Here is a 24,597-nt window from a genome sequence, read left to right as displayed (position 1 = left end):
TTTATTACATTTTTTATTAATTTTATTACTTTTTAACAAGCATGGACTTAAAAAATGGAAAAGATTAATATATTAATATTATTAATATTACGGATTTAATAAATTTATTAATAATATACGATAAGCGTTTTTATAAGGAGCATTTAATAAAATGAAATAAAAATATTACAAGGAAAAAGTTTATTATATAACTTTATTAATAAGTTTATTACGTAATTTAAACGTGATTATTTAATTAAAAACATTTAATTAAAAAAATAAAAAAAACGATTTTAAAGTGGTTTATAATTTAATATTAAAAATAATATTTAAAGTTTTTAAATAATTAATATCTTAATTATATTATTAATTAAAAAATTTTATCTTTAAAGATGGAATGATTTTACGTGATTATATGATTAAATTTAAGAAAGTGTTCGATAGATTTAAGTAATTAAATTTTAATTTACCTAAAATTATAAAAATGTTTAATATAATGGAAGTTATTAAGGAACGATATTTAGATTAGTATCGATTTTTAGAATGGGATTATTAAAAAGGAATTTTAATTTGGCAATTATTTTTAAAAGAATTTATATAAAAGGTGAATAACGAGGATTTAATAGTAATTATATTTTTATTTAAACCGTTAAATTTGAATATTAAAGGGGGTGAGTTATTAAAATTAAAAAAGAAATAATTTATCGATTACATAATATATAAGAAAAAATATTATTCAATTTAATAATGGTGTATTTAATATAAGAAGTGTTATATAAAAAGAATTAAAAAATGTTATGTTTTTTATTTAAAGTTAAAGCTAGCTTTAAAAAATAAAATAATAATTAAATTAAGAAAAAATAAAACATTTAAAGGCTTATTAAATGTTAATATTAAAGTTTTATTATATAGATAAGTAAATAATAATTTTTTATTAATAAATATTTCTTTAGCTGTAATTATAAATTTTGATTAAATCGGAAACCTTTTTCGAAATATGTGTGTTAATAATTTAAGTTATATAAATTATATATTTAATAATCTTAAGTGGTTTAAAATTTATTAACCCTTTTCGATACCATTGGATATAATAGTTTTAAATGATAATAAAATTAAAACTTTAAGTTATAATATAATAATAATAAAGGTTTATTAAAGTAATAAGGATATAATTAATTTACGATTTTTAAATATAAGTTATTATTTAAAAACGTTTATAAATTTAATAAGTATAGGATAATTAAAAAATAACGGTATTATATTTAATGGGATAATAGATATTTTACGTTTAAAGGATTTAATAACTTAAAAAGTGGTAAAAATTAAATAGTTATAAAGATTAAAAGTATTTTAATTATTTAAAATTTTTAATAATTAATATAAACCTTAAACCATTTTTATAACGGTTAGTATTAATTTAATGTATAAACGTTTAATATATATAAGTTTTTTAAAAATTAAATTAACTTGTGAAAGATATAAATTAAAGTTAAAAATCCCATCTAAGCTGGAATTTTGCGATATATGTGTATAAGTAAAGGTAAAGAAATTTATTTAAAAAGTATTTTTAATCCTAGCATTATAACTTTTTTAAGTTATTTATATAAATGTCTTATTTTATAGTTAAAAAAGTTATATAGGTTTTAAGTATTTATGTATATTTACGAATAAATATAATAATTATCGATAAGTGAAGTTTTTAAGAAATAAAAAAGTGATTTATCGATTAATATTTAATTTTTAAAAAAAAATTAAACTTTAAATTAGACTTAAAATCTAGATTTTTTATTTTGATGGAGGAAAAGAATTCCTGGGAAAGAAAGAAATTATGAAAAATGAATTTAAAAAAGCTGATATATAATTTAAAGTGATAATTAGTTATATATTAAAGTAAAACGAACGAGTTAAAAAAGTTAACAATTTGGTAATTATTTTAATAAAGGTTATTATAATTAAATTTAAGCTATTAATGTTTTTTTAGCTATAAGTTAAAAAGATAATTATTATAATTATAAATTTACTTTTTATAAAGGTTAATGAGAATTATAAATCTTTTTACAATTATTTTTACAATTACTTTAAATTTTTTGAAGAAGTAAAAAAGGAATATTTATTAAATTTATAAACCTTTAAAGCGATTGTTTAAGTATAAAAGAAATAAGTTTTATATGGAAAAAAGTAAGTATTTCAAGTAATTAAAGGTTATATAATAAGATATAAAGATAAATAATTAAAGATATATAAGATTTAGGTGTTATAACTTAACTAAGTTATTCTTATAAAAGATATTAAATTTAATGAAAAAGGACGTTATGATGAAGATAAGTTAAAAGATTTAAAATATAAGATTATTTTAACTAATTTAGATTTAATGGAATTAAGTGAATTTAAAGTTAGAATTAGTTTTGAAGAATTTAAAACCTAAGATTATTTAGAAAGCATAAAGCTTAATTCACAAGTGTAATAGTAAAAAGAATTAATAATATCTTTAATATAATAATAATCGAATTATAATAACCTTAAATCCACCCATGAACCAAGCCTTAAACTAAGTTATAAACTAAGTTTTAAACCAAGTCGATCATTAATACTAACACTACTAATGACTACACCCATTATTTCATTAAAAATAACCTTAAAAATTACTTTAATATCTAATATTACGCCGGAGATTACCCTAAAAATTACTTTAACTCCAACTTATATACTAGTTTAAATACCTAAAAAAGTTATATTTATTATAATTCTTGAAAAGCTTTTAAAAACATAATTTAAAATAAGATTTAAAAGTTAAAATAAAAGTAACAACTTTTAAAATACGATATAAAGTATAATTAAGAATAATAATATAAATAAAAATCTAATCTTAAACATAATAATGGTTTAAATTAACCCTAATCTTAACAAAAATCATGAAAATTAGGAAGAGATCTTTTAAAAAAGCTAAAATTTAAAAAAAAGTTTAATAAAAGAAATAATAAAGTTAAACAAATTAAAAAAAATTAAAAAAATAAGAAAAAAAATATTAATTTTAACAATTATAAAAATTTAACTAATAAAAAGAAGGACGAAAAAGAAGAAAATAAAGAAGATTAATTATAATAGTAAATGGAAAATATATATATTATTAAATAAACTTAACCTTTTTTTTAACCTTTCGCTTAACTTTTTTAACCTCCTTAACTTTTTCAATTAATACAAGCTTAACAATTACTTTAACCACCACCTTAATTCTTAGAATTTTTATAATTAAGATAATTTTCTAAAAAAAAGAAAACTCTAATATCTTATAATAAATTAAGCTTTATAAAAAAAAAAAGAAAATCCTTTCTTACGTTAATAAAGTTTAAAGTTTATTATTATTATAAAAGTTAAATTAAGAAAAATTTACTAACTTATACTTTAATAAATATTAAAATTAAATAAACCATAACTTTATTATTAATTAAATTACTTAAATAAATTAAAAGTGATTTAAAGATATAAGAATAATAAAAACCAACATTTAATAAATAATTTAATAATTTTATAAAACGAAAGGTTTTTAAACTAATTGATTTTCCTTTAAAAGAGAAACCATTATTAATTAAATAAGTTTTAAATTAAAAGTTTAATAAAAAGGGTAAATTTATATATAATTAAGTAAGATTAGTTATATGTGGCAACTTTAAGATTAATAATTCTTGGGTAATTTAAGATATTTACGTTATAATTATAAGTTTAGTTATAATTAAAATCTTTTTTACCTTAGTGGTAATTTTTGATTTTAAATGTTTATAATTTAATATTATTATTACGTTTTTAAATAGTATAATTTTAAAAGGAATTATAATTTATATTAAATAAATAGTTAGTTATAAAGATGAAATAAATCAAGTGTAAAAGCTTAAGTAAGTATTTTATAGCTTAAGATGAGTTTTAATTTAATGGTTTAAAAATATATTAAAGGTAATAAAAAAGATAAAGTTTAAAAGCATGTTTATAAAGTGTTATTTATTTAAAAACGAAGAATTAAAAGTTCTTATATTAATGTATGTTAACGATTTATTAATTATAAGTAATATATTTAAAATTATCGAAAAAATAAAAACTAATTTAAACGATATTTTTAAGCTTAACGAAATAGGTAAAGTGGTTAAATTTGTTAAATTTAAAATTAAACGAAATAAGGAATTATATTAAATATTCCTTAATTAATCCAAATTTACTAGAAAAGTTCTTTTAAAGTATAATATTAAAACTTTAAAAAAAATAAAGTCGTTATAAAGATTTAATATTATAATTTTACTAATATAAAAAAAATTACTAAACTTAAACGTGTCAAGTATATTAAAGAAATAAAATCTTTAAATTAATTATTTATTAGGATTTGCTTAAATATAATTAAAATGATATTAGCCTTTATAAAGGCTAACGTAAGATTTAATAAGATTTATTTTAAATTAAAAAAATATTTGTGAAAATATATTAATATTATATAAGATTTTAGAATAACGTTAAGTGGTAAATATAATCTTAAAAACTTAAAATTAATAATTTAAGTAAATGTTACTTTTGCAAATTATTTAAGATTAAAAAAGTCAACGAAAACCTATCTAATAACCTTGGTAAAAGGCTTTATACATTAAAATTTAAAGAAATAATTACTAGTCGTATTAAGTAATACGGAAGTAAAGTTTATTAATTTATTTTTAATAGGATTATCGGGAATATAGATATTAAAATTTTTTTAGGAGTTGGGATATCCTTAATTAAAGTTTTTATTATTTTTTTTAAATTTAATTAATGCAATTATTATAGTTTTTAATCCCTTAAATATAATAAAAACCTATTATATCGATACTTAATATAAATGGATTATTGATAAAGTTTAATGTGGAGATATTAAAATTTAATATGTTGGAATTAAGGAAATGGTGGTAGATGGATTAATTAAATTATTGGTGAAAGAGAAATATAAGGCTTTTATCCGATTAATAGGTTTGAAAAAATGCAAATGAAAAGAATAAACTTACGGGTATTATTTTAGAAAATTGAAAAAGAAAAACGATTATTATTTCAAAAAAAAATAGAAAATTATACTTTAATTACCTAACTACATAACTTCAAAACCACCCATCGACAGTAAATATGGCAATAGTTGTATGGCTTTGTGTTAATGGGGGTGTGTTGCAAATGCCTTAGGCATTTTTAGCTATATGGCCCTTATGGCCATATATTGGCATTTTGCCATTTATAGTTTGGGAATAAAGCAAGCTTTCTTCCTTTCCTCTTTCTTCTTCTTGCTTGCAGTTGTACTGCAACAGATGGCTATTTCTTGAACAGGTAAGAAAAAATAATGAAAATATGAAAAACGAAGCCATTCTCCTTTCCAAGACCTACCCCCTAAGCCACTCAAGAAAACGCCACCTCTTAAAAGAGGATGATTCATTATCGGTAAACCCCACATAGGTACAGTAAAAGGACAGTCCAACAACCTCCAATCCGCCCAAACACTGTTCATGGGGTAGGTAAATAAAATCAGAAAGTCCAGCGTTAGATCTATACCGATACATAGGTAGGTTATCCAGTCTCATATACGACCGTTAAAAGAGATTATCCAGACTGTAGGCCGGTATTTACCTTCATGAAATGCAATGCAAACCGCACAGCAAAAAAGCAAGTAAACCAAAGAGGAAAGGGGGGGGAAAGAAAAGGAAAAAGGGGGTAAGAGAAAAGGGGGTAAGGTAGGGCCATCAGTCAACACGATTTCACTCCCACTCCCACTCCCATTTCCAAAAAAGTAAAAAAAAAAAGGGGGGGGAGGGGAGGGGAAAGTCTTCAGCGACCAACACTCTCAACCTGAAACCCAAACATCCGCATCTCCTCCGCCTTGACAATCCCCTTGCCGTCAAACAGCCACTTGGGCTTGTGCATGTGACGCGCGATCCTGTTCCAGTCGAGCCTCGCCCTCGCCCCATCCCCCTTATCCCCATCCCCATTGCCCTCCCCAACATTCCCCGCCGACGAAAACCCACTCGTCCTAATCAACTCGCAATCGGGACAGTCGCTCTCGCAGTCAGGCTCGGGCTTGTACCGCTGCAGGGGGTCGTCGGAGCTCGCGAAGGGGGAGCTGGACGCCGCGGGGTTGAGCACGAAGTACTTGTGCACGGCGAGGACGTCGGCCTCGGTGGTGGCGCGGGAGGGGAAGGGGCGGGGATCGATGGGCTTGGTGGGTTTGGCAGACTTCGCCGGCGTGTTGCGGAACTCGTCGAACTCGGTGGTGATCAGCACCGCGTGGCTGCCCTCGCACGCCCCGTACGCGCTCGAGTATATCTCAATCGGGCCCCCTTCTTCCCTGAGCGCGGGGCGGCCCGAGGGGGACGACAGCAGGTCCTTGATCTCGGCGCGGACAACGACGGGGTTGCAGCAGGGGTCGAAGACGGCGATCTCGCGGGGCCCTTCCTCTAGCAGCGTCTTGATGATCTCGAGCGCGGGCGACTCGCGCGTGTCCGACGTGTTGGCCTTGAACGCGTACCCCAGCAGCGCGATCTTCTTGCCCGCGAGCGTGTTGTTGAGGCAGCGGATGACGCGGCGCGCGAACCGCTCGCGCTGGTACTCGTTCATCTTGACCACCTGGCGCCAGTACTCGGCCACCTCCCCGAGGCCGAGGGAGTCGGCCAAGTACACGAGGCTGAGGATGTCCTTCTTGAAGCAGCTGCCGCCGAAGCCGATTCCCGCCTTCAAGAACTTGCCGCCGATCCGCGGGTCGCACCCGATCGACGCCGCGATCTCGTCCACGTCCGCGCCCGTCTTCTCGCAGATCGCGGATATCGAGTTGATGCTGCTGATGCGCTGCGCGAGCATCGAGTTCGCGACGAGCTTCGCGAGCTCAGACGAGTACACGTTCGTCGTGATGATCTTCGAGCGCGGCACCCACGCCGCGTAGATGCTGGCCAGGGCTTCTGCGGCGCGGCGGCCGGTGGGCGTTTTCGCGGAGCCGATTAGCACGCGGTCCGGCTTCATGAGGTCGGTCATCGCGGTGCCGGCGGCGAGGAACTCGGGGTTCGAGAGGACCTCGAAGTGGACCCCGGGACGGTGGACCGCCAACTAGATATCGAGTCTATTAGCTGATGGCCCGCTTATGTCATGTCATGTCATGTCATGTCGTGTGCTGACATGATCACAGGCGTAAATAAACTCACAGTTCGTTGCACAAGGTCAGCCGTCCGGCACGGCACCGTCGACTTCTCCACAATGATCGTGCCGGGCCTCGCGTGCTGCGCCACCTCACTCGTAACGGCCTCGAACGCCGTCATGTCCGTCGCGCTGCCCATACCCGCGCCCCGCGTCTTCGTCGGCGTGTTTACGGCGACGAGCACGATGTCCGCCTCGCGGATGCAGCGGCCGACCTGGCACGAGAAGAACAGGTTGGGGTGGCGCGAGGGCACGCCCGTCCACTGGCGGTCGCACTGGAACTTGGGCGCGTCCTGCGTCTGCGGGTCCACGGGGTTGGCCGGGAACCAGCAGGCGCGCGAGCCGTCGCGCGCGATGCGCACGATGTCGTTGAGCCCCGGCTCGTAGATGGGCAGGTGCTTCGAGTTCCAGCGCCGGATGCGCCGCTCGTTCTTGTCGACGACGGTCACGCGGAGCTGAGGGTTTTGCAGCGCGATTACTGCTGCTGTTGGGCCGCCTGGTGTGTGTGTTAGATTTTTCGTTTTCTTTTATGTCTTTGAGAATGGTATGATATGATAGGGGGGGAAGGGGAAGTAGTGCTATGAGGGGGCCACTTACCAACATAGCCAGCGCCGACGCAGCAAATATTCTCAATTGGGCGTTTCCGTGCCATCGTCAAATCTCCCAACGCGGACACCATTTGCGGTATAGCAGCCCGCTCCAGTCCCGAGGCAAGCTCACTGGGAAGGATGGGGCTCGGCGCTGTTGAGCTCTCATCTGGAGTAGTAGGCGCTGTTGATGAGTCATCTCCAAAGGCAGCGGCGTCAACCACCGGTCTCTGTGCAGGAGTAGGAGTAAGAGTATCGGTGGACTCCATGCCAAACCAGGTGACGATATGTGGTAGATATCGTAGACAATGGTTTGAAGACACAGGATTCAAGAGATCAACGACTCAGTTGAGATACCAGTGATGGTAAGTTAAAGTGATGCCGTTTCTTTCTCTGAGTGAGAAAGTTCGAAAGGCAGCTGAGTCTGAAGAAGAAGTGAAATGATCCAAGAAGGAAGATTCAATGTCCCAAGGGCTCTTCTCCCAAGGGAACTTAGTTACCAAGTGGTAGTGTGTGGGGAGGGTTATGGCTCGGTATGAATACCATATATGACAAGAGCATGTAAATAAGGAGGAAGGCAGGGAAGGAAGGCAAGGAACCAGAGGACGTGACTACTTTCTTACCAAGAAAGTAAAGACCATGGGTAGATGGATAACAAGCTAGGTAGGCAGGTGTGTAGCTAGGTTTGTATAAGATTTTAAGAAGCGTCCCGTCCTCTTTTAGATAAAGACCAAAGACTAGTACAACTATATCCACACATGGCTACCATCAAACAGCGCCACTTGACGCTCCCAGACACATGTATCTCTGATGGCTCGGCTTATATTTATTACTTGCCTTGACGCCTAGTCCAAGATCCGTGATTGCCATTACCTTCGAACTGGACCCTAGCTGCATTGCATGTGGCGGCTTCGGGCACAGCTTTTAGCTGCCCATTTTGCTGTTGCTTAGCTCCATTCCCAAACCATGAGCTTACCCGGCCAGTGTCAAGCTGATGGGGGTGGACAGATATGAAGTCTAGCCAGCCCAAAACAATAATGATAGGACTCTTCAGCTGGGTCTATTCAGATTTTGGGTCAAAGCCTAACGAACTTTGACGCTTTGGTAGGTATGTAAGGTACAAGCCTCCTCAACTTATTGCATGTGCTACTCACATGTAATCGTAGGTTTGGGGGCGGGAGACTGAACTTAGTAGACGGGTAAGAGCGCTGTTGTCGTCTTATGGTCCATGATACGTTCGTTCGCTACCACCATGCTCAAGCCAAGCACGAACGTGAAGAGCTACTTGGGAATCCGGACATGATTTTCAACGTAGCACCATTAACCTTTTAGTGATAGATAGGGACGAAAATATACACATACACATACTTGAGTTCTGAGCTATGGGTAGCGTGAGTGTTTTCTTACCACAGCAGATACCTAGCCAACAGATTACCGCACCAGGAACACGAGGGCCGAGCGAGGGATATTAATTCGCAAGTGCTAATCTAGATAACCTTAGGTTAGGGGAAATAAAGACTGTGCAGGTGACATCTAGGGACCCCTTCTCAGCACCTGTGCATGTAAGAGGCTAAAGCCTCCCCTTATCCGACTGAACTAAACTCGGGTTAGGCATTTATAAAAGGTAGTATAAACTTCGCGGATCTATACCCTCCTGGCTCTTAACCTTCGTTCTAGGGATAAGGCATGACGGTAAGGTTTGCAGAACCCCGGATTCTTTGATGCATTGTTGTGGAACTAGAGTGTCGTGGTTGAGAGAATGTGCTGCAAACGGACAAGATGATTGGTGCGCTGATTATTTTGCGTGTGCTGCCGCTAGAGTTTGTCATTGGGCGAATTCGTGGAAGAGATGATAGACACTAAGCTACTTACTAGTAGTAGATAAATATAGCAGAGATCGTATTCTAGTGCTGTGTAAATATTTATACAGTAGGTAGATAGACGGGACATGGTGCATTAGAGTTAACTTGTTGACTCTAACTTAAGACTCAAGCCTCTTTACCTTAATAGCACCTTCAGTCAGCGTCAGACGACTATGACTGTCTTAGAAGGTAAAGTGAACATGTGGGTTGGGTCTCGTGCCTTTCTTACCAAAAAGGGAGGCAAAGTTAATCTATTAGACGATATTTACCTACCTAGAGTACACATCGTGTGAACCGTCTTCTAAACTACGAGTAATTGTTGTTCCTTTAAACTATATTTCCATATTCGATAGTTCAAATCACATACTTAACCTCTATTATAGACTTGTTGCGCGCGTTTACGCTCGTTCCTCGTCAGATTAATAAATGGCCGGTGTCTCGTGTCTCATACCTCTATTTATTGTAGCACCTGCGTCCTCCTCTCTTCCCAAACCTCTTTTCAACTTTATATGAACCATCACTTCTTCCTATATTTAAACAACTCATATCCCCAGATTCACAAATATATCAGATGGAAATCAAAGACCAAAGTGTGACCTCTGCTGTCAACGCTGGGATAAGACCCAGCCATACAGTAGCGATGGAAGACCACAACCAAGGCACCAATCTAGACGTCTTCCCATCTGATCTAGGCGGATGTCGCATTCTACTATGCACCGAGAGTCTTGGACCGGTGAACGGCGTCTCGCGCACGACCAAGATGCTGGTTGATCAACTCCGGGCCAATGGCGTACTTGTTTCGGTCGTGGCACCGTATAACCACACCAGAGTCAACACCTTTGCCCCCGCCCCTTCTCCTGGTGAAGGGTTTTGGTACAATAGCCAAGAACTCCGCTTGGATGGCTATCCTCTACCATTCAACCCCGAGCTTTCAATAGCGAATCCTATTCGGCTTTCCGACTTATTTGAACAGACTTTCGATGGCCCCCCAGATCTCATCTACCTCGCCAGTCCTGCCTCCGTAGGATTTCAAGTCATGGTTCAGCTACGACAATATGTAAAGGAATTGCAAGTACCAATCATATGCAATTTCCAGACTGACTTGGCTGGTTACTGCTCTATTCTGTTTCCCTGGCCCCTGGGAGATATTGCGAACCGGATATTCGGTGTTGTGCAGGGAAACCTTTTCCGCGATGATACCGTCAAGACTATCTTCTATCCGAGCAACTTCGTCAAACGGTATCTTGTCAACACTGCCGGTGTATCGGAGAGGAAATTGGCAGTCTTGACACGAGGAGTTGACGTCGAGGGGTTCAACCCGGCCAAGAGAAGCGAAGAGCTAAGAAACCAATGGAGGCGAAACGATGAGCTTGTCCTGTTCACCTGCTCCCGCATAGCAGGTGAGAAGGGCTTTGGCTTCCTCGCGCAGGTAGCCACTGAGCTGGACAAGAGGGGGATGAATTTCGTATTGGTCATTGTTGGTGGCAATAAGAACCCGGCCGTCGAACAAGATGTAAAAGATATGTTTGCGTCCCTGACCGAGAAAGGAAAAGTAATCTTCGTGGGATTCAAGCTCGGCGAGGAGCTCATGAAACATTATGCCTCAGCCGACGTCTTTTTGCATTGCTCCATCACCGAAACCTTTGGACTAGTCGTCTTGGAAGCAATGGCCAGTGGTGTGCCGGTTATCGCACGAGACGAGGGCGGCCCGAGTGATATTGTTCAGAACAACAAGACCGGCTATCTCGTCCCGCCTGACGACCTGAATGGATTCGTGGAGAAAGTACTGCAACTTGGCCGTGAGCCGGACAAACGCAAAGAACTTGGGGCTGCCAGCCGCGCCGCTGCTTGTGAGACATCGTGGGAGAGAGTGGGCAATAGGGTTGCCTGGGAAATGCTCCACGCGATCGAACAATCCGAGCAGGACAAGGCCACCACCCCTAACATGGGACGACTTACCGACCAGCCGCCCATGACGGCCATAGCCAAGAATGATATTCTACGGCGTTTTACAGAAGTAAAACTCGTCTTGGTGCGTTCTGTTATATTCGTAGCTTGGCTGTTCGTTTTTGGTTATCTTGTCTTCGCCCACGTCCATAAATCAGTTAAGACATACGTGCAACGGATCTCTTCTTTGGCGAAGACCGTGGATTGATGTCCAACACCGTCGAGGGCTACGATCAAGACGACCTGGCTTTGAATATATCCATATCGACGATTGCTATTACCTTGGAATTCTCACGGCACAGCACCCTTCTTGGCTTTCCCTTTCCTGCTTCATTCTATTCGATTTATTCTACCGACTGTTATTTACTGCGTATCATACCTAGTAGCTGGGCCGACTCTGTAATTGGATTGCATAGCGTGGGTATAAAAGTGGGCTTGTATTCTGCGCTGATATCATGCAATATACGAAAACATGATAGGATATGATGGCAAATGTAATGGTTGGTTACTCATCTGTTTAGCATAGTTCTGCCAGATGGCGTCCAAATAGGCACTTAGGTAGAATATATATGAATAAATAAAAATATAGATAATTAATCACGCCCAAAAACTTTGTCTAGAACGTCTTGTGTGGTTCTGACCTGGGCAAACTCCTCATGAAGGCTGGCAAGATTCACCTTGTGCACCGTCTCGGCGTCAAACCCTCCTTTGGCAAAGGTAGCGCACGCATCACCAACTAAGATGATGTCACCTTCGTCGAGCTCACCCGATGGGCCCGTCACGGATACAACCCGGAGGTTGTTCGCCATTCGTGTAGTCGTGCTAACACAGTGGTCCGTAGATAAGCCGACGATGAGGAGCTGCCTAACACCTTGGCCTCTAAGATAGGCTTCTAGGCCGGTGCCTATGAAGGAAGAATTGACATCCTTGGTAAAGACCTTTTCGCCAGATTTCGGCTCTGCAAACGCCTGCGGCTGTAGTCCAAGTAGGGTCTGACCATTTACCTCCAACCGGTACCCTGGGTAAAAGGGTGAGTCTGGATAGATGCTGTGGTGGTGAATGTGGCAGATGACCACAGTATTCGATGTTTCATTCTGATTATGTTCTCGTGCCTTTTGTAGGAGGAGGGCGATATTGTCCTCGCATTCTGGTGTGCTGCGAATTTCCGGAGATACCCGGTCTAGGAAGCCATTTTGGACGTCGATGACGAGCAATGCCGTCTTTGCGTCGTTGATGTGCTTCATCTTGTACGGTGAGAGTTTGTGTGAATGATTAGATCTCTTTGTAGGTAATGTCAACTATTGAGTATGCATGCATGAGGCACTGATTTTGATGATTTTTGATGATTAGCCGTCGCCGTTACCTTCTTCATACCTACCTGGGTATCTATGATTTGTAAACATCTGAGTCACGATGCTGATAGGTGCTTGTCTCTTTGAAGCTACCATAGCTGACTGCTTGGGATACCGCACTATAATATGCAACTAGAATATCATGTGACCGACCTGTCATCTGAATATGGCGCCATTACGCAAACGCAAATAATTGTTTGGGGTCCGAAGAACGATTGAAGTTCTAGGCTGGGGATTAAGCGACAAGCACGCGAGCCGGCTTGGCCTGTCTCCTTCATCTTCCCGAGGAAGACTTGAAATAGCGTCGGTGTTGGCAGAATATAATAAACCATGATGGATTCTGATCTGGTGGGGTCTCTCCGATCTGGTTCACCAGGTGCCTAATACCTTGGTACGGATATTTGGAAGTGAAATAAGTTCAAATAACTCTGTTCTCAGTCTTCAATTGTAAAAGTTGTAACCAGCAAGTTGTAATTGTACTACGGTTATGTAAGTTAAAAGTAAATTATTGTGTGAAATTAATAAGAAATTCAATCATCAATGTTAAGAAAGACCAACCAAAGTATGAAACTTCAGGTGTCATATGTAGGCCATGACTTCCTAGCATTACTACCTAGGTACATAAGTAAGTAGTAGTCAGTTATGTAGCTGCATTGTAGCAGAGGGGGTAGGGGGTTTCGAGCCTCAAAATCAGTGTCAAACAGGGATCCAGGATTCTTATTAGGGGTCTTTAATGACCCATTCAATGGCCAGCATTAACCCCCATTAGCCCAGGATAAGAATATTGATTGGCTAGATCAGCACCTAGCGTTACAAGCTTCCTTTTCTTGGCAGCGCTTTTCGTCTCAACCATTTTTCCCTTTTCCCCTTTTTTCTTTTCTCTTTCTCTTTTAACTCTTTTTTACCCTTCTTTTCTTCATCAACTGTCGCATCCTTGGGCGATCCGACAACCCCATGCCAGTCAAAGCGTCCCAGCATTAAAATGTAGGTACCCGCTTGTGGTACAGGTGCATATTCATCTATATTTTATGAAGCCACGGCGTTTGATTCGTCGAGCTCGCGCTGGTGTAGCTACATATGTACTCTCCTCCCGTTTTCTTTAACAACTATTATAGTTATTGATAAATAAATCAGTCGAGTCCTCGTACTCCGTACTCCTCTCACCCCTCGTTCCACCGTTTGTATCATGATCATGAGCCAGCCACATTGTCACAGATGGGGTCTGACAAGTTGCATGGGCTACGTCGTCTTTTGTAGGTACACACACACACACACAACTATTGTACTCAGCTATCACTCATACAATACTGTCAATAATACCACATAATACAGTAGATACAGTAACATTTAATACAACACCTCCTCCTGGGCTATACTATGTATTGTATCAACACTAGTAAACTTGCATCTTGATCGGTTCAAGTGGCCGAAGCAAGATTACTTTGACGACCCACCGTCAGACCATTGGGTCTCGGCCATCGAGCGTGTCTTCTCTGTGGATCCCCTGGTCTCATAGTACCGGCATCTATTTGCCATCGTAAGGTGTCGCCGTCTCTTCTTGCATTTCCTTCCTTTTTCCACTTACCCAGTAAAACATCGTACCAGGAACAAAACCTAAGCCACATTTCCCATCTAACTGGGCAGGCCCCCTTTCCCTTCTTTTCTTCTTCTCTTGTCTTGTCAGATCTCTAATCTGATCGTTGTGCTCTCTTCGAGTCCCCACCCGCTCATTGCGAATTCGACTAGTTGCGATTATAGTAGGCAGGTTCCGCAAGACGCTCTTTACCGATACAACATCTTTTTCGACCGCCGGCCGGCTTATTCACGTTTGGAACTATATATATATAAATTTACCCTTTTTAAAAATATCTAATCAAGAAGAATCGAGGTGTATCGCCAATATGTTTGGACCAAGTGTAGCTTTGGCATCGCTGCTTGCCACTTCGGCATTCGCAAGCATGCATCCTGCGATGGGAGGAATGCTGGGTCCGCGAGAGACGTTACTGGAGGCAAGATTGGGGGACACGAGCAACGAAGATTCCCTTCAACGGCGACAAAGCAACACCCTAGTGATATCAGAAACCGCGCCTACGAATATGACCCAGTGGAACACGGATACCGCAGCAGCTTGCGAGTCGGCACTCTCTCAGCTGATAGCTGCCTCCAATCCTTCGGGGACAGCAGTCTGCTACAACCTGCTCAGTCTCGACACCAACACGGGTGCCTTTATGGCAGATCTCCGCCTCTTCCAAGTATCGACGCCGTTCGGGGATTTCGAAGGTATCCCTCCGGCGGATATCGCCGTGGGACTCCAATATAACGGTGCTTCCGTTTCGCCAGTCCAGGGAAATGAGACTGCCAATGTCACCAAGCGACAGAGCGCCACGCCTACGCTTCTCCAGAGTTACATGTTTGTTGGCCAAATAGACAAGGATAGAATGGCTCAGCCTATGACAATGTAAGATTTGAAGTTCCGTCATATATCGGGTACCCGGAAAGCTAACATTTTATAGGGGTGTATTGGAAAGTTGGGTGATGCCAGTCGTAACCTTGACAGGAAAGAACGTAGCAGGCAAGTCCGTCAGCACGAACGTCTCTTCCAACGAAGCCGCCTTCGTCAACGGAGTGTTCTCCACTGAAGTCGTCATGTCGGATTTCGCGCTTGCCCAAGTAGCCGTCGAGAACGTCACGCAGCAAGTGAAGAACGGGGAAGTTGCCGTCTTCGTGCCCGGAGTCAGCATCATGATCTTCCCCATCGGTCTCATCGTGACCAGCATCTGGACCGTCCTCGGCGTTGGGTTCTACGCGTTCGGCACGTACGAGCGATACATGTACCGCGACTCGTTCCGCAGCAGGAAGGCCAGACTGGAGAGCAAGCCCGCCTATGCGAGGATATAAACAGCCAACTACTACAATCTCAACGATACGATGAGATAATCGGCCTTGCGTATATGGCGTTTAAGAAAGGGAAGCTAGATTGGGCTGGTTAATGTTGAAAGAAAGGGATAGGGAGGACTGGAAATGACGCGAGCTGCATGTTTTAGACTTCAAGTTACCAATCCCCCGAAGCTTGCTTATTATTGTTTGATACTTGGATACCTCGAGCTGCGGGTGAGCTATCCCGTAGCATTATATATATATCATAAGCTCTGTCTTTGATTCTGTGAAGGGTTTGTGATGTACGTCTTTTGAAGTTTAAAAGGAGGGATGTCGGTACCGTTGCCTCGGGATTTATTATCGGGCGTACGGACAATTCAGTAGAGTGCTAGCGATGAAGGGACATTGTACTCTCAAGACATCAAAATAGTAGTAAGATCATGGTATACTTTTACATGAGTAGATACCTAACGTACAGCATGATATATTCCAAACATAATAAGGAAAAAAAAAAAAAAAAAAAAAGAACAATAGACGTATGCAAAAAGAAAAAAGGTACTATTTACACCAGAACCACTACTAAACCTAGTAGTTCTCGCCTTTTACATATACATATCCAGAATTGCCTTAGGTACTAAGAATGTATGCACGCAAGCAAACACCCCCCCCCCTCAACTTAACCAAAAATCCTCTCCTCCGGCCTCCTAACCAACATCTCCACGATGCCCTCCAGCTCATCCAGCAGCTCCGCCGCCGTGTCGATCCACTCCTCAAAGGTGACGATCTCCAGCGTCAGCGTGTCCCCCGCCACAAACGCCTGCACCTTCCACTCGCGCAGCGGCTCGAGGTGCGGGTACACCGTCTCGAGGCGGCAGCTGCTGACGCTGCCCCTGCCGCTCGTGAGGCTGAGCTCCTCGACGTGGTACACGTCCTGGTGCACGACGGTGTCGAACCACTCGTCGCCGGTGGGCGCCCAGTCGGTGCACGCGCGCACGATCTCCGAGAGGCCCATGCACTCGTGCTGCGCGCTCGCGACGTGCTGGTGCTGGATGTGTTGGAGCAGGTCGATCGCGCGCCAGCTGTCATCAGCATCATCATCATTATCGGAGGAGGAGGAGGAGGAGGAGGAGGAGCCGAACTTGACGCGCACAGGAACGTACTGCCACGTGGGCCCCATCACGGCGTCCGCGCGCGGCATGTCGATGTTCCGCCCGCTCACGACCTCGCCGAAGAGGACGTCGCGCACGTTGAGCCGGCGCGCGAGACACAGCGCCCACGCGGCCGTCGGCAGCGTGGCAATGGTGATGTCGCGCTGGCGCGCGGAAATATCCAGCGTCCTGCTGACCGCCGCCGCCGTCCGCGTCTTCAGCTGCGCGACGCTCCTGCCCGTCGGGCGCAGCACCGTCAGCGCGCTGCCGCGGAGGAGGTCCCGCCAGTACGGCGTGCTGTGCGGGATGGCCTTGTTGACGACGTGGTAGACGAAGGACGAGAAGGGCGTCGAGTCCGGGGTTGGCGCGTCGTCGTACAAGGCGGCGAGCTGGCGGATCAGCGCGGGGAGGCAGACTTCGTCGTACTGCGCGTGCGAGATGCGGAAGGCGAGGCAGCTGCGGTTGTGCGGGGATTGGACGTACAGGAACTTGACGAAGGCGGAGCCGTGCGGCATCTTGGACTGCACGTCCACGTCGCAGAGCTTGTGCGCGAAGGACTGTAGGTCGTTGCTGCTGTCGCCGGCGATCTCGTACTCGTCGATGGCGACGCGCAGCTCTTCCAGGACGACGCCGAAGCACTGGCCCGCGACTTCCACGAACACGGTGCGCAGGATCTCGTTGCGCGCGACCAGCTCCTGGCAGCTGCGGAACAGCTTCTCCTTGTCCACGGGCCCGTCGAAGTGGAACAGCTCGTACCGTGCCGAGAAGCGGGGGAGCTGGGTGGTGCCCCTGACCGCGACCTGCTGGAGCGGCCTGGCGGGGAGAATATCCTGGATCGTGCCGGGGACGACAAGCTGCGGCCGGACTTCCTCCGCAATAAAAGCCTCTATGTCGGTCGCATCGAGCAGCGAGAATGCAGCGGGCGGCGCCTCCATCGTTTCGACGGCGACTTTCTTGCTCTCCTTGACCGCCTTCGCCATCTCGTACAGCGTCCGGTGCTGGAAGATCTCGGGCACGGTAAGCGCGAGCCCCTTGGCGCGCAGCTCCGACACGATCTTCATCGCGCCGATCGAGTCGCCGCCGAGCTGGAAGAAGCTGTCGTTCAGCCCGATCTCGTCTTCCTCCAGGCCGAGCACGCGGCTCCATGTCTGTCGTAGGCTCTTTTGTTTTGCGGAAGTGGCGGAGACGCGCTTGGGCTGGGTGCTGGGGGTGGTGGAGGAGGGGGCGGGAGCAGTTCGCTGGACTAGCGTTAGCGCTACGGTGTTGTTGTCGCTGGAGAACTTGGCGAGCTTGTGCGTTCGGTAGAATTGGCCTTCTTGCTCGGAACTCGGCTCGGCCCATTTGGGTGCATTTGGCAGTGCTTCTAGCCCAGGCGCTTCCCCTGAACACCGCAACACAAGCTCTCCGACCGCGCCCAGCGGCAGCAACCGTTCCGCATCCGCCGTATCCACGATCCAGACCTCAGAAACCTCGCACCCCTCCTCGGGCAGCAACGAAGCCACCGCATTGCTCTTCGCGCTCTCCAAGCTCGCACTCCTGAGCTCCGCCACATCCTCCTCGGCCAAAACCTGTATCTCCCCGCAGGTCATCGCGCCGGGGTTCTCCGCAAACTGCTCGGTGATCCTCGCCAGCTGCCTTAGCATCCGCTGCATCTGCGGGCTCGCGACCGTCTTCGAGTCGAAGCTGGCCATGACCAGGAACCCGGACGGGTCCAGCGAGCACACGAGCATCAGCGCGTACGTGTTGAACTTGAGCGCCTCCTGCGCGGCCTCCGCGTCGCCCGCGGGGACAAAGCCGTTGGCCGGCTGCGACTTGTCGCCCAGAGCTACCTCTTCGTCGTCGGTGCTCGGGTGCAGGACAAGGCCCGTCCGCAGCTCGCACGCCTCGCGCGCGTCGGGGCTCAGGCGCCGGATGTGCTGCAGCCCGAAGTGCTCGTGCGGGATGCCGGCGACGGACTGGTCGTGGATCTCCTGGAGGTACTCCTGGACGGTGGCGCGGCGGTCGACGGAGACGCGGACGGGGATGGTCGCGATCATGGGGCCCTCGATCTGCTCGACGCCCGGGATCGGCGCGTTGCGGCCCGTGAGGGTCTCGCCGATGATGACGTCGTTGGAGGCGGTGTAGGTCGATACTAGGAGAGCCCAGGCGCCGCGGATGATGGTCGCGGTGGTGATGCCGGTCGTGGGCTTGCTGGTCGGGATGTAGTGCTCGAGGAGCGAGTCGGCTTGCTGTTGGTACCCGGAGTAGGGGAGCGCGGGAAATTGCTCGCCATTCGCGCCGTCTAGGCGTTCGCGCCAGTATGTTTCCGATTCCTTGCGGTCCATGGTCGTGAGGTAGCTGATGAAGTGCTTGAAGTCGGCGGGTCTGTGGGTGGGGAGGTTGTTGTACGCTCGGTTGACTCGTTCCACTACCAGCGGCATCGACCACCCGTCGTATAAAGCGTGGTGCATCGTCAACACGAAATGCGACTTGCCGGTTGTCGCCTCGTTGACGACGACTCCGTATCTAACCAACGGCCTGCCCAGCTCAACCGGATCCTTCCGATCTTGCACGAGATAGTCGTTCAGGCTTTGCCCGGAGAGCCACTGGCAGTCGAAGTCGCCCTTGACCACTACCTGCACCAGCCCGTGCCCAGGCACCTGCACGATCCTCGTCCGTAGAATGGGACAATCAACAGCAGCCACCTCAAAAGCTCTCGCGAGGTCCCGCGCCGCCGTCTCATCCGCAACCTCCACCACGCGCTGCGCAACATACGCCTCGCTAACCTTAGCCGACAACGCCATAAGCCCCTCCTGCAGCGGCGTGCACGGGTACACATCCTCGATCGTCGCGGGATCGACCTCGCACAAGTCCGCACAATCCTTCCTCGCCGCATCCTCAGCCCACCCCTCCCCGAGCAGCGAAAACGCCGGAACCTCCACGTTCCCCTCGTCAGACCCTGGCCGCGCCACCAGCGCCATGTCCGAGAGAACCGGGTTCGCGAATATGCCCGCGACCGTGAGCACGAGGTCCTCGGTCCTCGCCTGCGCGACCAGCTTCATCGCGCGCAGCGAGTCGCCGCCCAGGTTGAAGAAGTTATCGTGCGCGCCGACCTCGACCTCCGCGCCGAGCACCAGCCCCCACAGACGCGCGAGCTTCTTCTCCGTCGGCGTCGTCGGCTCCCTCCTCGGCACCGTCGCCGCCGCGAACCCCGCGATGTCCTTCCGGCTCAGCGCGTGCCCCAGCTCGCGCAGGCGCTTGCGGTCCGTCTTCGCCGACACGAGCAGCGGCATCGTCTGCAGGGGTATGTACGCGGCGGGCACCATGTAGATGGGCAGGTGCTCGCCGAGCGCGCGGTTCATGTCCGCGAGCGCGTCTTGGACGGACGTGGACAGCGATCCTAGCAGCGGATCGAGCTCTGCCACGAGGCCGGCGCGCTCGGCGATGAAGGCGACGAGCGTGGGCTCGCCGGCCGGGCCGCCGGGGCGGATCACCTCGGCGGCGACGCGGGTCCCCGGCGGCAGCTTGTCGAGCATGTTGTACTCGATCTCGGCGAGCTCGATGCGCTGGCCGCGCAGCTTGACCTGCTGGTCGCCGCGGCCGACGAAGATGATGGTGCCGTCGAGGTCGTAGCGCACCAGGTCGCCAGTCTTGTACAGGCGTCCCGATCGCCCCTCGTGCTGCGGGCTTCCCGCCACGAGCCACTTGGGGTCGTTGATGAACGCGACTGCGGTCTTTTCCGGGTCGCCGAGGTAGCCGGGCCCGACGATGGGGCCTTCGACTAGGAGCTCGCCCACGGAGCCGACCGGCATGAGGCGGTTGTGGTTGGAGGGGTCGACGATCCAGAGCGTGCCGCCGACGCCGCGGCCGATGCTAACAGCGGGTTTCTTGCTCTCGGCGCCCACGTCCCCGTTGACGGCGCACCCGACGGTGCACTCCGAGGGGCCGTACGCGTTGATGACCTTGGTGCTCCGGCTCCACGCCGCCGCATCACCCGCCGATATGGCCTCGCCTCCGAGCCCGAGGACCTCGAGCGTGGGGATGATATCCGGGTCGAGGACGCGGGCGACGGAGGGCGTCATGTGCGCCATGTTGACGCCCATGGAGCGGATGGCGCCGCTGAGGTCGTTGACGCGGTCGGCGTCGGACGGGATGCACAGGCACCCGCCGACGGACAGCGTGCACAGCATGCAGTCTATGCAGACGTCGAAGGCGTACGAGGCGAAGTCGAGCACGCGCGAGTGCGCGCGGTAGCCGACGATGTCGGCGCGTGGTACTGCTCCGCTCGAGTAGTTCGCGTGCGTGATCACGACGCCCTTGGGCTTGCCGGTGCTGCCGGATGTGAATTGTATGTATAGGTCTGCGCTGGGCGGTACCACCGGCAGCAAGCTCGGGGAGACGTCAGAAAGGGAAGAAATGTGTTCGGCGGATAGGGTGATGTGTGTAGCGTTGGGCGCGATGCGGAGGCCGAGGCTCTCTTGTAGCTTTGACGTTACCACGACGGAGGCGCCGGTTTGCTCGACAATGGTGCGCAGTCTTCCTTCCGGCTGGCTTGGATCCATCAGGGCGAAGGCGCCCCCGGCTTTCATGACGGCGAGCACGGCCACGGAGGTCCATCTGGACTTTTCGAAACATAAGGGCACGATCGAGCCTATGCTGACGCCTACCGACACGAGATGGGCGGCGAGCTGGTCGGATTTCGAGTCGACGTCGTGGTATGTGAAGTCGCCATCCCACGAATGCACGGCTAATCGGGTAGGGTCTTTGCTGGCTTGTTCGGCCACCAGGTCATGCATACAGATCTCCAGTGTTGGGGGAATCGGAGTGTTCCAACTCCATATCTGCTCCAACTGTTCCGTGGTTATGCCCTCTTCCTCAACGTCTGTGGGTGGTGTGGTGGTGAAGTGGCTGCTGAGACCAGCTTCGTCAGTGTGAACAGACTCCATAAAGAAGTTGTCTACGTCCTTTAGGGCCATGGTTGGCTTTTGCGACGGCGACCGTTTCTCATGTGATGTGATATGATGGACAGGCCGTTCAAAGCTTCGATTTTACAAGAATTTGAATTCACGAATTAGATCTAGAACTCGAGCAACGAGCAGCGAACACTCACATTACATACATGCCTATACATAGTAATTAATGCTTGAGCCAGTGGACCCTGGGGACTTGTTACTATTGTAGGTGTAGTGCCACACCGAATGCCCAGAACGCTAAGCGGGTAAGAAAAGAGCGCAGGCGAGCAACATGTGATGGTTCCATACCTGTCCCCATACTTGCCGACAACGGCAACTGGTTTTTTTTTCGTTATTTCTTTCCCACGATGTGTGTACTAGTCTGGGTTATGTGTGTAGGGTATGTACTATGTAGGTATGGCCCGTATGGGTGTGCTATGGGTGTATGTAGGTACGAGCCAAGTACGAGAAAGAAGAAGGCAACCACTTCAGCTTTACCTTGAAAGCAACATTCCCGTTCTGTATTAGAAATCTTGGCTACCAGGTATGGATAGCCGAGTAAAACGGGGACCAAGAAGAGACCGAGATGGACACCAACGCACATCATCTCCACAGCGAGCGGATCAGATAACTTTAAACGGATCTGATAATTCGTAATAATTTCCAAGAAACCTGGCTTGAAGAGCTAAGGCATAAAAAAAAGAAAGGATTAAAAAAAAAGAGGATATAACCGAAAACGAAATGTGTCAAGGTCTTGTTTCTTGGCTTTGGTTTTGGCTGTGTCTTTTGCTATTTCGCCATTGCAACGGTATACTTACCTTGGTATGTAGTAGAGCTTCTAGAGCTGTGAGAGCTGTAAAAATGGTACGTTTAAGAGGTTCTATAAGGTCATTTGCCCGGCGACAAGCTTACTCCTTACAAGTAAGCGCTGTATATCTTTTTCCTGATCTGCAGACTCTACATATCTTGGTAACCCTACGGTCCCTACCTGCTCTACCTACACTTTACCAAATATAACTATGATCCCTCTAATACCCCCAACTACCCGTTTTTATGCGCCAAGTGCAACTAGCTGCCGTGCCATTTTCTTCGTTTTTTCAGCTTCGCTTTGCCTCCCCACACACCTTGACGCCTTTGGGATCACGATGATGGAAATTGAAGACTTGAAATGTTCCCCTCCAAAATATTTAGCCCACCAACTAAACTACGGACTACCTACCTCGAGGTTCGATATTCTTGTTTTGAATTGCTATGCTTACCATAATGCAGCTTATAATAATCTAGAGATTCAATAAGGACATCTACAACATTGTAGGCCGTTCTGATGCAATACGATGCAATGCACGGAAGTATGTATATCTCTTCTAGAAGCCGTGTTGATTCTCGGTCTACGGTAAGCTGCGAGGTGTGTATCGTGTATCACGAGGCATTCCCGCCTAAACGATAGATGGCAATCTTGTCGCCAGTGTGTGTGTGTGTGTGTGTGTGTGTGTGTGTGTGTGTGGCCTTGGAGGGAGGTATGGACTAATTGAGGCAGCGGCCTGTAAATCACACGGGCACACTTCACTCTGTCCGGCGAGTCGGCTAACTTCGTAGCAGCGGGTCAGTAAGGCCGACGTAAGAGGGTGTGAAGCCCGAGATTTAGAACTATGTACCTGGTACCTACCTACAAGCGTAGGTAGGCATCAGTTATCAGATCTTGGTCAATACACCCGAGTCGCAATACAGGAACCAATGACTATATCCGATCTCGGAAGACTAGGTGATGGCCATGGAAATATGCCCACCTAGCCTAGGCAGTTTGGGGGGGTTTTGGTTTCTATAAGAAGAACAAGAATATCGTCCCTCGTTAGGTAGTAATTTGTACGTAATATCACGCCGCCGTTAACACTCAGCTTCAACCAGAAGGTAAGGTAGGTAATTATAGTCACACTGCACCGTACTGACGGCCTTGCTAGCGTCGGATGTACTGGAATAACAGGCCAATACCTTTGTTAGAATACAGCATTCCCTGCTGCATGCTGTATAGAAGATTTTATTATTAATGCAGGTACATACCTATGTTACAGTATCACATCGATCGAGCCTCAGAGATCAGCTACCAGTTACCTACATTGAACGCCACCACTCACGCACGAGATGATTTGAATTGTGACAATCTAGTACTTATTAGGTAGGTAGTTGCTTGGCTTGTAAGAAGACCAACATTTGTCTTGTCTTGCGCCACACACGATATTTTGGTACCCATCATCTAATTCTCCATCTTCGGCTGAAAGCTCGGATTTCCCAACCACAATGATCTGCCTGCCCAAGACCGATACATCCGAAGGCCCTGTTGGTTGGCCTGGGTAATAGTCCCAAGGTTACTGTAGGTATATTATTAGATTTAGAACCATCCACCTCCCCTCCTCCTACCCTACCCCCAAACAGCCCGCTTCTCACCTGCATTCCACCTGGGTAAGTTAGGAGGCCTACCATCCTATCCAACTCGTCTCTTTCCCAGAGTATGCGACACGGAGCGCCAAGCCCGGCGGGTCTGCGCCCTTCGGGAGGGTCGAGTGCCGGGACAGCGGCCGCCACTGCGCACCAACTACTCCGGGAAAGCGCCTACTTAATCTATTCAATAATAGGCTGTGCTTTTAGGAGCGGTAACTGATTACGACTACCTGGTGTATAGTGACTTTAAAAAGTTAGGGGATGAAAAAGAAGTCTTACCAACGACGAGGCCATGTCGTAAG

General features: G+C 45.7%; 5 protein-coding genes across 5 annotated transcripts; 2 read left to right on the top strand and 3 right to left on the bottom strand.

Moving 5' to 3' along the window:
• Positions 1 to 5,799: 5,799 nt before the first annotated feature.
• Positions 5,800 to 7,807, bottom strand: GGS25DRAFT_512682 (nucleotide sugar dehydrogenase; the record flags this gene model as incomplete). Its single annotated transcript, XM_049262802.1, has 3 exons — positions 5,800 to 7,068; positions 7,164 to 7,651; positions 7,753 to 7,807. The coding sequence occupies 3 exons, from the start codon at positions 7,805 to 7,807 to the stop codon at positions 5,800 to 5,802; spliced, it is 1,812 nt and encodes a 603-aa protein (XP_049122138.1).
• A 2,437-nt stretch (positions 7,808 to 10,244) lies between these two features.
• GGS25DRAFT_517657 (glycosyltransferase family 4 protein) lies at positions 10,245 to 11,759 on the top strand (the record flags this gene model as incomplete). Its single annotated transcript, XM_049263419.1, has 1 exon — positions 10,245 to 11,759. The coding sequence occupies one exon, from the start codon at positions 10,245 to 10,247 to the stop codon at positions 11,757 to 11,759; it is 1,515 nt and encodes a 504-aa protein (XP_049122137.1).
• Positions 11,760 to 11,952: 193 nt separating this feature from the next.
• On the bottom strand, positions 11,953 to 12,919 carry GGS25DRAFT_66999 (Isochorismatase hydrolase). The gene has a single exon (XM_049265949.1). It carries the CDS (start codon positions 12,793 to 12,795, stop codon positions 12,145 to 12,147), a length of 651 nt encoding a protein of 216 aa, XP_049122136.1. The 5' UTR covers positions 12,796 to 12,919; the 3' UTR covers positions 11,953 to 12,144.
• A 1,747-nt stretch (positions 12,920 to 14,666) lies between these two features.
• GGS25DRAFT_66976 (uncharacterized protein) lies at positions 14,667 to 15,878 on the top strand. The gene is made up of 2 exons (XM_049265948.1): positions 14,667 to 15,361; positions 15,417 to 15,878. The coding sequence occupies exons 1-2, from the start codon at positions 14,805 to 14,807 to the stop codon at positions 15,799 to 15,801; spliced, it is 942 nt and encodes a 313-aa protein (XP_049122135.1). The 5' UTR covers positions 14,667 to 14,804; the 3' UTR covers positions 15,802 to 15,878.
• A 323-nt stretch (positions 15,879 to 16,201) lies between these two features.
• GGS25DRAFT_66927 (non-ribosomal peptide synthase) lies at positions 16,202 to 22,776 on the bottom strand. Its single transcript, XM_049265947.1, has 3 exons — positions 22,678 to 22,776; positions 22,018 to 22,030; positions 16,202 to 21,947 (listed from the first exon to the last, which is right to left on the bottom strand). Exons 2-3 carry the CDS (start codon positions 22,026 to 22,028, stop codon positions 16,457 to 16,459), a joined length of 5,502 nt encoding a protein of 1,833 aa, XP_049122134.1. The 5' UTR covers positions 22,029 to 22,030; positions 22,678 to 22,776; the 3' UTR covers positions 16,202 to 16,456.
• Positions 22,777 to 24,597: the final 1,821 nt, after the last annotated feature.

Source organism: Hypoxylon fragiforme (genome assembly GCF_022984875.1).
Source record: "Hypoxylon fragiforme strain CBS 206.31 chromosome Unknown GGS25scaffold_1, whole genome shotgun sequence".
In the NCBI taxonomy this organism is placed as follows: Eukaryota; Fungi; Ascomycota; class Sordariomycetes; order Xylariales; family Hypoxylaceae; genus Hypoxylon; species Hypoxylon fragiforme.
The sequence above is the reverse complement of the archived record's forward strand: the minus strand, read 5'-3'. Positions and strand labels throughout refer to the sequence as shown.